This window comes from Littorina saxatilis, linkage group LG5 (genome assembly GCF_037325665.1).
Source record: "Littorina saxatilis isolate snail1 linkage group LG5, US_GU_Lsax_2.0, whole genome shotgun sequence".
Classification (NCBI taxonomy): Eukaryota; Metazoa; Mollusca; class Gastropoda; order Littorinimorpha; family Littorinidae; genus Littorina; species Littorina saxatilis.
In genome coordinates this window covers 13,811,477-13,826,249 of record NC_090249.1, presented here as the reverse complement: position 1 = coordinate 13,826,249, position 14,773 = coordinate 13,811,477, and the positions used below count along the sequence as shown (strand labels likewise).

General features: G+C 39.5%; 1 protein-coding gene across 3 annotated transcripts in view; it reads left to right on the top strand.

Moving 5' to 3' along the window:
- Nucleotides 1-14,748, top strand: part of LOC138966352 (uncharacterized) — a 32,433-nt gene extending 17,685 nt beyond the window's left edge. For 2 of the 3 annotated variants that reach the window (XM_070338549.1, XM_070338548.1), the window contains exons 12-18: nucleotides 1,493-1,552; nucleotides 2,149-2,394; nucleotides 2,714-2,779; nucleotides 3,306-3,383; nucleotides 4,213-4,230; nucleotides 6,530-6,670; nucleotides 8,823-14,748. In XM_070338549.1, coding sequence (XP_070194650.1) covers nucleotides 1,493-1,552; nucleotides 2,149-2,394; nucleotides 2,714-2,779; nucleotides 3,306-3,383; nucleotides 4,213-4,230; nucleotides 6,530-6,670; nucleotides 8,823-9,446 — 1,233 coding nt within the window. In that variant the 3' untranslated portion in view covers nucleotides 9,447-14,748. The remainder of the gene's footprint in view (nucleotides 1-1,492; nucleotides 1,553-2,148; nucleotides 2,395-2,713; nucleotides 2,780-3,305; nucleotides 3,384-4,212; nucleotides 4,231-6,529; nucleotides 6,671-8,822) is intronic. The other variant, XM_070338550.1, reaches the window with a different exon arrangement.
- The last annotated feature ends 25 nt before the right edge of the window (nucleotides 14,749-14,773 follow it).

Genomic DNA, 14,773 nt, shown 5'->3' with positions numbered 1-14,773 from the left:
GACCTTCTGACCCGGGGTCAGTGGCCGAGTTTAACCTATGGGGTGGTCTCTTTGATGTCTGAGAGGAAACGTGGCCAGGGTAGTAGTAGCAGAAAGATGCAATTGCATTATCACAAGTTGTTTAACTGGTACTCACCTGTAGTGGTGTCTTTGATGTCTGAGAGGTAACTTGGCCAGGGATTTCTATTTCAGCCACACATAAGGTGCTTCCGCGGCAGGGGTCAATTGTACGAAAAAAAGTTGTGCCTTATAGTCCGAAAAGTATGGTAGTGTTTTTGTGTGTCATGGTTTGCACCATCATCTTCCTAAGCTGCTTATCCATGTGCTACTTGTATGTTAGACATCTGTAAGGCATATTGGTCTGGTCCTTAGCGAATTTTGCTTCCTCGTGTTGTTCTTGACATGCAATAACCCCCTCCCCAACCCCTACCCCCTCCCCCCTTTATAAAGCTGCAAAAAATTTGAGGAAAATCAGATCTTTAAAGTGAAGGAGTCTTAAAATGGAATTAAATGTACAAGCGTTATGCACAAGAAATCTGAGAAAGGAGTGTCGTCAGGGGGAGGGGGTTAAGTAAGGGAGGAATTCCATGGTACTAGCTAGCGTTTCCCCTGTGGCATCATGTACCTAAATAATCTTCACATGCTTGTAAAGGTGTGCATATATATTACATTTTTAAAAAAATCTGTCCTAAGCATATTTGCTTGATAATGTTGTCGTTTAGATTTAATATGTCACCTAACAATTACCGGCAAAGGAATTGGAAGCTGTTTGTCAGTATTTTGTGTATACATTATGTCTCTTTTTGTAGGGAATATTGTTTATTTTGTTCGCTCCTTTTTCTGGAAGGGCAGCTTGTTGTATTCCCGGTCTGCCATGCTAATTGTTTATTTACACTCTCACGTATCTGACTTTGCCTTATTCAATGGAACCTCCTTTTTAAGGACTGAGAAAATCAGGGGTAAAGTTACAGGTGATATGAAGAGGAAATCAGGGGTAAAGTTACAGGTGATATGAAGAGGAAATCAGGGGTAAAGTTACAGGTGATATGAAGAGGAAATCAGGGGTAAAGTTACAGGTGATATGAAGAGGAAATCAGGGGTAAAGTTACAGGTGATATGAAGAGGAAATCAGGGGTAAAGTTACAGGTGATATGAAGAGGAAATCAGGGGTAATGTTACAGGTGATATGAAGAGGAAATCAGGGGTAATGTTACAGGTGATATGAAGAGGAAATCAGGGGTAAAGTTACAGGTGATATGAAGAGGAAATCAGGGGTAAAGTTACAGGTGATATGAAGAGGAAATCAGGGGTAAAGTTACAGGTGATATGAAGAGGAAATCAGGGGTAAAGTTACAGGTGATATGAAGAGGAAATCAGGGGTAAAGTTACAGGTGATATGAAGAGGAAATCAGAAAATCAAGGTCTTAAAAAGGGGGAAGTCTTGAAAGGGGCTTCCACTGTATTGTATGCTCATTTCTGTATTTGTTTACAGGGCATGTTGTGGTCAGCTGCATTGATGTCGGCTATTGTTCCTCCTCCGAAGGTCATGGAGGTTGGTGCAAGACTGTGTTTATAAAGGGGATCTCATACATGTAATACTTTTGTTTCATGTGAATTTTTGTTTAAAAACAACATATTTATACATATATCTGGGCATGCACATGCATATATACAAGTACACAGACATACTTACCTGATTCATATATTTAGTGAATTCAGTTTGCTTTGGATGTGCCCTTTTTCTCTTTTTTTTTTTTGGTTTTTAGCTGGAATTTTAGATATCAGTAACTAAGGATTTGTTTTCGAAAAGGAACATGTTGGGATTAAAGAGATGTAAGAGTGAAAATGATGATTCTCTCAAACACAAGTGCAGCAGATTAAGACAGATTCTGACCACAATTATCAAAGTAGCAGTATCAAAGGTATAGAGGTGTGCATGTGGGTGCACACATACATTCATGTACAATTGTATGTGTGTGTGCTAGTGCGTACATGAGTGTTTCTGTGTCTGTGTTTGCATGTCTGTGTTTGTGTCTGTGTGTATTTGAGAGGGACTGCATGTGTGTGTGTGTGTGTGTAATGCTAATAGAGAGGGCAGAGAGATGGAGAGAGCTTGTACACACACAAAAAGTCTGAACTTTTCTGCAGGCACAAATAAACAACTTCACAGAAACCATAAACGGCACAGATATCAACAGAACGGAGACGATCTGGGTTACCAAGCTGGTTACGGAGGGTTATGGCCTCACATGTCCTCAAATCAAGGACAACGAATATCGTCACACCTACTTCTGCTCGACCGCTTCCGACTTTGCCTTTCTGGGCGTTATCAGTCTGGTGCTGACTGTCCTCAACATCTTCTTTATTTTTGTCATGGGAATTGTTGTGATGAAGGTATGTGTTTGTGTCTGTGTGTGTGCGTACTTGTGTATGTGGGTGTGTGAGTGAGGGCATGTATGTGTGGGTGACTTTTGAGTGTATGTGTGTGTGTGCTTGTTTGCATGCATGTGTGCGTGCGTGTGTGAGGGTGTGGGTGTGTGATTGTGTGTGTGTGCGTGAGGGTGTGTAGGTGTGCATGCATGCGTGCGCACACATATGTGTGTGAAGGTGTTTACAGGCTCTCTGCCATTTCTTTTGCCATTGGAGAAAACTGACCATCTACACACCCTTCCAAGATATTCGCTGAATGCAATATAATTTGTGTGTGTTTCAGATTAAAGAAGTTGCTCCCAAGACAACGACTCAGTCAGACAAAACCTTCTTCAAAACTGATCTCAAGGTTGTTTTTACATCTGCCTACTGTTATTTACAATCATTTTCTATCAGGTTGTGTTTTCTATGTTTGGACTAGTTCATTTTGATGTTTCTCAGTCTTTTTAAAATCTGTCAGCTTTCGTCAATTTGTTTTTTTAATATTTTATTTTTATTTTTTACTGTTGCAAATTCAAGGTCACAATGGGGGTCAAGTTTGGTTGAAAATAAAAGTACATTTTTGATGCAAGATCTTCAGAAATACACAGACTTCCAAGGTTTGATGACCTCTACAGACAATTTAGTTGGGTTTTTTCAAACATAATTATTTAGTTTTTCTGTCTGTCTTTCTTTTGTTCTTTCTTTCTTTTATTTATTTAAAAAAAACAGAGGTATTGTATTTTATGTCATTTTGTTTATGTTATTATATTTATCTTTTTTATGTTTTTTTAAAATGTATTTATTTATTTATTTATTTATTTATTTGTTTGTTTGTTTGTTTGAGACTTGAGAAGCAGAACAGAATGTCAAACAAAGTGTTGATGTGTGAGCAGGTGGCCAGAGAGTCATACACAACAGCAAAGGGTCCACAGTCAGCACTTATGGGGAAGAAATGGCTGGAAGAATACAAGGTTGGTTTTTAGAAAACAAGGCACACAAGCGAGTAAACCTATAAATGATTGAAGACCGGGAAATCCAATAGCTATATACGTACAAGCGGTTATAAAGCACCGCTGAAGTTGATGGAATGCTGTATTGGTTTGACCTGGTGTGACATATCTATTTAAATAATAATGGGCTTCACAGCTCGAAGCGCTTCACAAGTTCAATTTGCAAGTTCAATCAAAAACACAACACGATATATACAACTAATACAATTTATTTCTTAGACATCAACTCATTCCAGATACCTTTCAGGAGAACTAGTACATGTAACACAATTATATAGGCCACTTGGTTTCAACTTTAGACTTTAATCAATAAAACATTCACATCTGTTCAATTATCTCATAAGTCAGACATCAGAATTTTACATAAATATATGATTTTTTTTTATCAATTTCAAAGCCCCAGGACCCGTTTCAAGATTAGTGCAAATCCGTTGAGAAAGTCTTGGGGTATAATATATATAGGGATGTATTTATAGTGAGGAAAGCTGTGCTTTAAACCTACTTTTTCCTGCTGATTTTTACTATACAAACATTTCAGCTTCAGAGGGCTTTAGCCCCAAGGCCTCCGACTTTCATTTGTTGAAAATGTGGATTTCAGAATCCAATGTCTTTAAGTTTTACACTACTGAATGCTCAAGGGAAAATGCAGTATCTGTGTTTGTGGGACTACCCCTTTATTTTTGCTGCAACTTTTGTCCCAAATGGGTTAAATTAACAAAAGTTTTGAAGGAAAATGAGTATGGGTCATATTTACCAATGTTGCCTCATTTAGCTATGTAATTTCTCACAGGCGGTGTTCAGGACGCGGGTAATTACTGTGTCTTCTTTTTTCCTTAAATCATTTTTATGATGTGGCCTATTTTGCTTTTCCTATTGAAACTGCTTTGCAGACGGTTGAAATTGTTGCAGATGCTGTGTGTATGTCGGTCTGTGTCAGTGAGTGTGTGTGTCTGTCTGTGTCAGTCAGTGTGTGTGTATCTGTCTGTGTCAGTGTATGTGTGTGTCTCTGTCATCTTTTCTGTCTGTTTGTGTGTGTGTTTGTGTGTGTCAGTGAGTGTGTGTGTCTGTCTGTGTCAGTGTATGTGTGTGTCTGTCATCTTTTCTGTCTGTTTGTGTGTGTGTGTTTGTGTGTGTATGTTTGTCTGCAGATGGTGCAGATGCTGTGTGTATGTCGGTCTGTCAGTGAGTGTGTGTGTCTGTCTGTGTCAGTCAGTGTGTGTGTATCTGTCTGTGTCAGTGTATGTGTGTCTCTGTCATCTTTTCTGTCTGTTTGTGTGTGTGTTTGTGTGTGTATGTTTGTCTGTGTCAGTGAGTGTGTGTGTCTGTCTGTGTCAGTGAGTGTGTGTGTATCTGTCTGTGTCTGTGTATGTGTGTGTCTGTCTGTGTCAGTCAGTGTGTGTGTATCTGTCTGTGTCAGTGTATGTGTGTGTCTCTGTCAGCTTGTCTGTCTGTTTGTGTGTGTGTGTGTGTGTTTGTTTGTGGAAAGTATATCTGTGTGTGTCTGTTTGTTTGTTGATGTGTTTATTTGCATACTTGCTTACACTGACTAAATAGTCTCCTGTCTGCCCAGCCGACCTTCCCCTTGACCCTGCTTGTGACCTCGATGTTTGATGCCCCCGCAAGGGGCACGGTACTCTCTAAGCACCCAAAACCTCAAAGAGAGATAACTGGCGGAAACCTTCCTATTGTAGTCTCCTGTCTGCCCAGCCGACCTTCCCCTTGACCCTGCTTGTGACCTCGATGTTTGATGCCCCCGCAAGGGGCACGGTACTCTCTAAGCACCCAAAACCTCAAAGAGAGATAACTGGCGGAAACCTTCCTATTGTAGTCTCCTGTCTGCCCAGCCGACCTTCCCCTTGACCCTGCTTGTGACCTCGATGTTTGATGCCCCCGCAAGGGGCACGGTACTCTGTAAGCACCCAAAACCTCAAAGAGATAACTGGCGGAAACCTTCCTATTGAATACATATTCCTTTTGTTTTGGTCACATCGCTTGAGATAATTCGCTTTCGTTTTTATACCATCCTTATTTGTTTGTTTTAGTGAAAAAAGTGTAAGTTTTTCGATAGTTTAGTAGACAAAGACTTCAGAGTTGTACAAAGGAAGTTTCCTGTACAGCGTTACTGTAAGATACAGATTCTGTTAGCTCATTCAAACATTACAGTTGTTTTTGTTTGTAAGTTTATAACACTAATATGCCGGTACTTTACAATAAATTATCAGAATCAGTTACTGCTTCCAGCTTGCTGTAATTAACAAGTAGGATATTCTTATTTTTTTTTTTAATATTGTCTGAGATGCAAAAACGAAGGAAATGCACAATGCAGATTATGCAAAATTATTTTGTTGTTAATTTGTTTTTACCTGCAAACCTGAACACACAAGCATCCCAATGCTCTTATGCAACCTGAACACACATTCTGTCCCTCTGTTCCTCTCCCTCTCTTTCTCATGCACTCAGAGCATGCGCAAAGACAGAAAGATAGAGATATACGTACACACAGAGAAGATGATCCTTTTATAAGGGAAATTATGTTTTAGTTTGAATGTCATGTCAGAAGAGTTGGTCTGTGTTTGTACATGTCTGTGTCTAGATGTGTGTGTGTGTGTGTCTGAGTGCGTATGTGTGCCTGAGTCTGTGTGTGTGTGTGCGTGTCTGTGTGTGTGTGTGATATTTCACCTGCACACAGTAGTGTGTGAGAGAAAGACAGAAACTAGTCTGCTTCTTATTTTCTCATATTTTGGGCCTGGTAAATTTTGGTAAGGCCAAAAAAAAAATAGGTCTGTTTACGGTAACATAGGCCAAAAAAATAGGGTCGGTAGGTCGGGATTTTTTTTCTTTTCTTTTTTTCTAAAAAACCATATTTTTACGTTATTTTGCCAAAAAAACTTCTCTTTTTTTTCTTTTTTTCCCCAAATGCCAAAAAAAAGTCTAGGGTCGCGCGAAAAAACTAGGGTCGGTCGGGTTACCGTAAACAGACCTATTTTTTTTTTGGCCTAATGGCTGCATACACAAGGCATCATAAATATACACAAGGCATCATAAATGTACACCAGGCATCATAAATATACACCAGGCATCAAAAAGGTTCAACTTGTATGTGTCAGGCAATGAAGCAACAGATGGAGCCGGATACCGTGGAGGAAGGGGACGATGCAGACACTCGCGAGTTTGCTGAGCTTCTTCAATCTGTGGAGAACAGCCCTGACGTGATGGAAGTCCTTGGTCGCATTAACAGGTCTTCTCGGGTAAGTTTTTGTGCGTTAATTGCCGGCTTGCTTTTTAAATTTGGTGGTTAGAGGAGAGTAACGCTGAATAGATGATTTTCGGAAATAACTTTTTGGTCTTTGGAGTCATGTGGAAAATATTTTCGCGTGGAAAAACTTTCCCACGTGATATTACAGGCCAGTCACTTGCGAGAGGGTGTGACTCAAACACGTGTATAGGAACCACGTGTCAATATTTGTCCGAAAAAATGCAAGGTACTCACTCTTTCACAACCCATACAAAAGCGACAGAGTTATATCCAGAATTGGTCTATTCTGGACAGCGAAGCTTCAAATGTATTCTTGAAAGTACTGATTGTCATTGTTTTTCACTTGAATAGAAAACCAACTATGTTGTCTGTATTATTTGTTGTATCACTTTCTGTCTAGCTATCAGATTGGGCAATTATGGCTGACACTTATACTTTTTAATGTGGTGTCTTAAGGCTTAAGATACCAGTATTTTTGTCGTTGTTTAGATTTTAAATGCACTGCCACGTTCAAGCTGCACCCCTATTGTTTAGAAAATGCTGTTTCTGTATATTTCTTCAGCACTGGTTTTATGTGTGCATGGAACCATTTTCAATTTTGCAGAAGAAAAATGCCCCTATAGTAAGTGCTTGGTTGTGCTGCAAACTGATGTGCTTCATTTTTCATCTCTGAAAAGCACAAACTGTTGTGTTCTTTTTGCTGTGACTGTAGTTTCTATCTGATCAGTTTTATTTTGATTTTAATTTTAACATCGTTTTTTTGTAGTTATTTGCTCATCATTTTGTTGAAATGTGTGTTGTTTTTATGGTTGGAGTTAGTCTCAAAATAGTTTTGTGGTAGGGATACAGGCAGTTTTCATCTGTTTTTCATGAATACGTGAGCAGGGTTTGACACAAATTATATGAACATTATCAAGAGTTATAAATTGCTGTGACATGCACCTTCTTTCAAGGTCATATTTACAGTACGTTATAATAAAGACTGAGGCAGTTTGGGTTTATTGTTTGAAACCCAGACAGACAAATTTCATGTTATATTCAATGGCAGTACATTTGCAGGACAATATTGCAATGAGTTGGCTAGCCCTTGGTTGTGTTTCTTCACATGTTAATGCTTATAGTTTGTTTGCTCATCACTTTAAATTGTCTTGTTTTTGTTTTATTATTTCTTTTATTGCTGTGTATATAAGCATTTTTCTCTCTCTCACTGTTAGCTTAACTGTCTTAACTGTGAGCATGCATAGTTTCATGCATTTGTTTGTTGACTGAACCTGCAATTTTGCAGACTACATGTCAAGCATCAATCTCTTGATCACTGATTTGCTGTGTGAAATTAGCACTGTCAGCCTTACCGATCACTTAACCCTTACACTGGTGCAATTCTGTAACACATGTTACATAGCCACTGGTGAATTAACAGAGAGAAAAATAAAGAAAAACGGTCATATAGGTTTTCGCATCCATGGGAGGTAATCGGAACCAACCAAACAGACTGAGCCAGTAGCGCGACATATGTCGTGACAACCAGGTGACAGTATACGTAAAGTAGCGCGACATATGTCGCGACAACCAGCCTAAGGGTTAATGCACTATCACTGTATGAACAGCAGCTGTTTACAACATGCACTTTGTCGCATTCATCCCCATAGTCGGTAAACAAAAGCTGATTTTTCACAGGCAGAATATGTTCAATGCCTTGTATACATGCAGGCATGCTTAAACAGTCAAATGAGTATTTTTCTTTATTTTTGTTTAAAATGAGGTTTGACTTTATGTTTAATTTTGTACAGGTGTGTTTGGGCATGTGTGTGTCCATCTGTCTGTCTGTCTGCTTTTGTGTGTTTCTGTCCATGTGTGTGAAAGTTGACGGCTAGAAAACTATTTTGTTTCTGATACGGAACTGAAGAAGGATGATGCAAAGGCCAAAGGTCCCATCCATTAATGGAGCCAGAAGTCGACTTTGCAAAGTCTTTTTTCTCCAAAGTTCAGCGTAAAAGCTTCGTGCACCAAGCTTTATGCAGTAGACTTCGCAAAGTCGACTTCACCCACTTGATAAGAGGCTTAAGGGTAGGCAATACAATGTCATATGTCCCGCAGGGTTTACTTGCAGTCAGATTTTATATGTTTTCTTGTCTCTTTCACAGCCGATGTCCGAAGAAATGGCGCCGGTGTTTGACCAGGCATACAGCTCACAGCAATACAAGAATCCCCCCTCCACGTACACCACCATCACCCACGCCACCTACAGCGGACACTATCCAACCCTCCGTCCGCACGTCAGTCACACAATGTTTCAATTTCCCCCTGGGAGCCGCTGTCATACAAACTCTCCCAGACAGCTTTCAAGCACCCAACTCACCATGCCTCCTCTCTCCGCCCCGATCTACACTCCTATCATTGAGGGAGAAGTGTTGGACACCGTGCAGTCAGGAAGGAGAAAGCCACGGAAGGCGTTGCGTTTGCGTATGCCACAGAAGACATACCATGTAACACCTCTTGGTGGGAAAAAGACCAAGGCAGCACCTGCTAATGCTGGAACTTCTTCGGACTCTTCTGGCCGTAGAGCAAGCAGCACTGATACTAACGGAGAAGACAGTAAAAAAGCCAAAGCCCCCAAAAAGGCCCGATTTATGAAGGGAAAAAGGGGGAAGAGTTTTCAGTCAGATGCTAAAGCCTCTCTGCTTCAGATAGATGAAGAGGTTCCAATGCTTGAAACACGCCCTTCCAATAAAAATAAAAATCAGAACACTAGCTTTACCAGAATATGAGCAAAAGCAATGCTAAATGCCTCCTTAATTGAGCTCGAAGTTGACTTCATAAAGATGTGGCAAATTTTTGTAACCAAAAATTCGGTGCCAATGCTTCGAGCAGCGAGGTTTGTGAAGTAGACTGCACGAAGTTGACTGCACCTAATTAATATCAGGCAAAGCAAGGTAGGGAGTAAGGTGAGTGGTATCAAGGTAACTTCATTTCCCTGTAAACAATCACGTAAACAACTAAAGATTGTCCAGCCAGCTGATACATGGGGTAACGGCATCCTTCCACTTGGTTAACATCAAAAATAGACAACCTGGGCTGCTTCCTGTGCACACAGAGAATTGTTAGCCTCCTTTGTGGCACATTGTGTATAAAAGATTTGGCCCACCACCATCTTCGATCTGGCCAGGCTTTTGCTCGGGATAAGAACATCCTTCCACGTGGAAACATACCAAAAATTCACATCCTGTTTGCTGCCTGTGCTGAGTGGGAATTTTTATTATATGGGAGATTTATATAGCGCTTGACGTTCTCTAAGCGCTTTACATATTAATTTCTGCCGTGTGAGATGGAATTTTTTACACAATATAATCACGCATTCATTTCGTTTATGAATTAATTTCTTAACTGACAGCAGTGGCAGTCTGCAAAAATACGCGTACATGAACAAATTTGCCACTCTGCTCAGGAAGCCATGAGTGTGTTGATTTTTGGTGTCGGCCCCCAAAATAAATGCTTACCCCATGTAAAAGCAGAGGCAGATCTTGGGTAGTAAGCTCAACACTTACCATACTTTCGGGACTTTAAGGAGTAACTTTTTTCCTCAACTTTTGACCCCTGCGCCCTATTGACCGGTATCACCCTGCGTATGACTAAAGAAGAGTACACATGTTCCCACATCCTTATAGAAGGAAACATTAGTATGTTTCTGCACTATGACCTTGGCAAAGTTTCCTCTCAGACATTGACAACTCTATCATTGACTTGGGATCAGAAGGTTAATGTCCCTCAACAAGGGCAGGCTGCATGGTCTCAACTGAAAGTATAGGTAAACAAATTATAATATTTTCAAGGTGTGAGGCCCGGTAGCTCAGTTGGTAGAGCACTGGACTTGTGATCCGCAGGTCACGGGCAGGTAAAAGACCTCGGTCATTCTGCCATTAGTGCAGGTGGCTGATTATACCTACACATGCACACACCTGAGTAGCGCGACTCTGTTGCATCTAGCTTTCCACTGGGAGAAAGCGACACGAATTTCCCAGCAATGGGACAATAAAGTCATAAAAATGAAATGATGAAATGTAATTGACCCAAGGTCATGAGGCCAACCAGCTATTAGAGTGCAGTCGCTTTGATCTTGCCGCACATCCGGGAACGAACATATTTCCATTCTGTATTTCCTTTGACTTGCACCCAATATGTCGGAAGCGCCTATTGTATGGATTTGTCTCATTTTAACCTTAAAAGTGGGGATTGCGCTTTTTACAACGAAGCACCTTGTACCAAAAATACGGTAGTTTCTATAACATTTATCACAGGCGTTCTTTTGCCCACAGTGGCTACCGCTCGCTATGTATGTTTAGTCAAGTTTCATTTAGCTCAATTTGTGAAGCTTTATTTGTTTGCACATTTCTTGGTTTTATGTTTTCCAGCACCACATTTTTACTCAAAACAACTTTTAGTTGTTCTTTTGTTCTTGACTTTTGGGCACAATGTTTTGCTCAGGCCCAAGGCCAGGTGTCTGCAGTTTAATGGATCAAGAGTTTTTGTATGCATTGTGACAGGGGAGGCTACCGCTCCTTTCACAGCAGACTCTGCACCCGAGTTGTTGGCCTTTAAGTCAACACCTCTGGATTATGGAATTCTTTTTGTGATGGGGTCTGGTGGTTTCCGATTGTCTGTATGTTCATGGAAACCTTTGGGTTTGCATAACAGTTTTTATAGGGCTAAGAAATTAGCCCTAACATTTTCAATCCTGTTTGATTGCACTTCGCCTCCCGAGGTGATCGTAGTGTTACGGCACTCGGTTACACATTGTTATACAGTGGAACCCCCCTTTTAAGACCCCCCAATTTAAGACTACCTCCCTTTTAAGACCCTGTTTTCTGAGATTTACTGTTCATAACCTCTATAAATGTACCCCCATTTTAAGACTCCCTCCTTTTTAAGACCTGATTTTCTCAGATTTTTGGAGGTCTTAAAATAGGGGTTCCACTGCAGGAAGCTGAGTACACGTAAACAGTGACCTGAAATGTGTTTGTTCTTGTTAACAATTGTTTTCCACATCCTCCTTACTTACTTACTTACTGCCTTTCACGCCTGGTGGCGTGTAGGGCAGCGACAAAGGACCACATCCTCCTTATTGCTCTGTAATTGAGTTTTGTTGTGTGTTGATGACGATGATGATGATGATAACGCCGCTGCCGCCACATATGTGCAACTTTGACTGCACAACAACCATTTGTATAATAAGCTTTGTTGTCCTATCTTTGATATCTGAAGTAATGTGATAAAGTCAGTAATATGCACCAACACTTAATACCTCTGTGTGTTTACAGTTAACATTGGGGAAATAAACCCACTTACCTGTGATTGACAGTAAGCATGCTGTGTATACTTTTAACATTGTTTACCGACTTATTTCCACTAATGACGACAAGTACTTTTGACATAGAAGTGCAGTACCGTTTAAAAGAAGTGCCTCATATGATGACAATCTTACACGCCAACATGTTGTCTCCAGATGTATTTCAGGAGTATTTCAGATGAGTTTATCAACCTCCAAGGGGGAAAGCATGGTGCATTTTTATCATCAAACAATAAAGTATGGTATTTGTGTATAGAACCAACAATGGCATTTTAAGGTCAAATTTAGTATTACATGTACATGTATTCAGACAGTACTGAGACATTTTATATCTGAAGTAAGTGTAAACTGGTAATTTTAGTAATTGTTGTTGTTTTTCCTTCTATATCTGAAGTAACTGTAGACGGAATCTTCATCTAGTCAGGCTTACCATTGTTAGTCCATTGGTAATTGTTAGTATGATGTACATGTATAGTGTTTTAGACCTGAAGTAACATGAATTCAAATTGTTAGCCGGTCATATGTATCATTTCCTGTACCATATGACTTTTTTTTCCATAACAAAGTTGTTGTTTTTGTTGTTGTTTTTAAGTACAGAGTGTAACTTTGTGATTTTGAATGTCTGAAAGCACCTGAACAATGTGAGATATCACTATCAGTGCTCCACATCACATAAAATCAGAGGTATAGAACTTCGTGATGTCAAAAATAATTTGTTTCCATACTTTCATAATAACATCATGAAGAAGGCAGTTTGCTAAAATATTGAAAAAGAAAAATCTAACCTGGTTACTGATGTGTCCACTTTTGTTTTAATGTCAAAAATCATGTACAAACGGCTTGGTAAGGAAGTACCAATAAGTACTTATATCACTCAGGAGGTATGAACAAGTACAATGTTCATACTTAAACCGTGTTTGTGTGTGTGAGTGTGTGTGTGATTTCTTTGGGTTTTTTATGCCTATTTGCTCGGTCTTCTTTCCATTGCTTTATATTGACATGTAATTTTCAATGTTTTATTTTTTTGGTATATTGTAATATTGTATGATTAGTGTTGACATTTTTAACCTGTTTCGTGTCAGTTTGCGATTGTTTGTTTTTACTTGTCTTCATTTTGTGTCTTAGTTTGAGCAGGGATAGATTCTGTTTGTTTGTTCGTTCAAGGGCTGAAACTCCCACGGCTTTTACGTGTATGACTGTTTTTACCCCGCCATTTAGGCAGTCATACGCCGCTTTCGGAAGAAGCATGCTGGGTATATTCGTGTTTCTATAACCCACCGAACTCTGACATGGATTACAGGATCTTTTTCGTGCGCACTTGGTCTTGTGCTTGCGTGTACACACGGGGGTGTTCGGACACCGAGGAGAGTCTGCACACAAAGTTGACTCTGAGAAATAAATCTCTCGCCGAACGTGGGGACGAACTCAAGCTGACAGCGGCCAACTGGATACAAATCCAGCGCGCTACCGACTGAGCTACATCCCCGCCCAGGGACAGATTCTGAGACTAGTCGTCTGCCTAAAATCTCCCTTCTTGAGTAATAAACATTGTTTGTTCGTATGAAGCTTGACCTGTAGAGTTGACTAATCTGAGAGTGTAGAACACACAATACCAGGGTAACCTGTGCCAGTTTAAAAGCAATGAATGGCTAACAAAGACAAATGTGAAAATATTGCTCTCCCCTATTCTGTACTGCCAATTGTTCATTTCAGTTTCAGTAACTCCAACACTTTTTCTTTGTAATTTTCAATCAAAAACTGCCTAGTTGATACCTGTTGAATTTTTGGCCGGAGGTATGAATACCCCTTGCTGTTGTCCTCAAGAGATATGATATCCCTTAGTTATTTTGATGGTATTGAACACTGAATGTGCAACAACTTGAATTGCATGAATCTGACTGCTAGTTCCTCATACCTCAATTCTGCTACATCAGACTCCAGCACATGTACATATATTAAATTAATGCATAAAAACAAAGTGATGTTTATATCCTAACCATTCTGTGCTATATTTTTTATCTGACAGTTCAGCATTGCAAATGGTTTTAAAACACAACGATTATTTTTGGGTATTAACCTCCTCAATGGCAAGCATGGAGATTGAGGAATCTTTTCTACTGAACCAAAGACAGTGTATTTCTCCTTCCTTTTTTCAATGGCTTATTTCAAATTGTTTACATGTGCGTCTACTGCAGTTATTAACTTCATGATAGCCTGGAATTAATGTAACATGAAGAATGGCTTTTTGTCAACTGGGCAAGACAATTTTGTAATGTTATGTCTGGTTGGACACCAAAGTTACGTTCATGACAAGTATTTAGAATATCTTTCTTTGTGCAGTCTTTGTACATTAAGAGCTAACTTTTTTTAAAAACATTTTTGCCCAAATAAATGTATGACACTTATACACGTTGACAATACTGTGAATACCTCAACTTCCCACAAGGTTTATTTTCTATCACTGTTACGATTGTTGATTTCTAGGCATTCCTTGCATTTTGTCTGTATACATGTATTTAGTGATTTACTGTTCTAGTTTTCTAGCATTTCCTTGCGTTTTTAACAGATGTTTACATTTACTTAATTTTGGTTAATTGTACCTTTACAGTAATTGTGATGAATGATTGTTCATATTTTGTCAATATAATTATACTATTGTTAAATGTTAAAATGTAGCCAGCATATTTGCACTGATTTTTTCCTGAATAAATGTATTTATAGAAATGATGAAATCTTTTTGTTTTGTTTTTG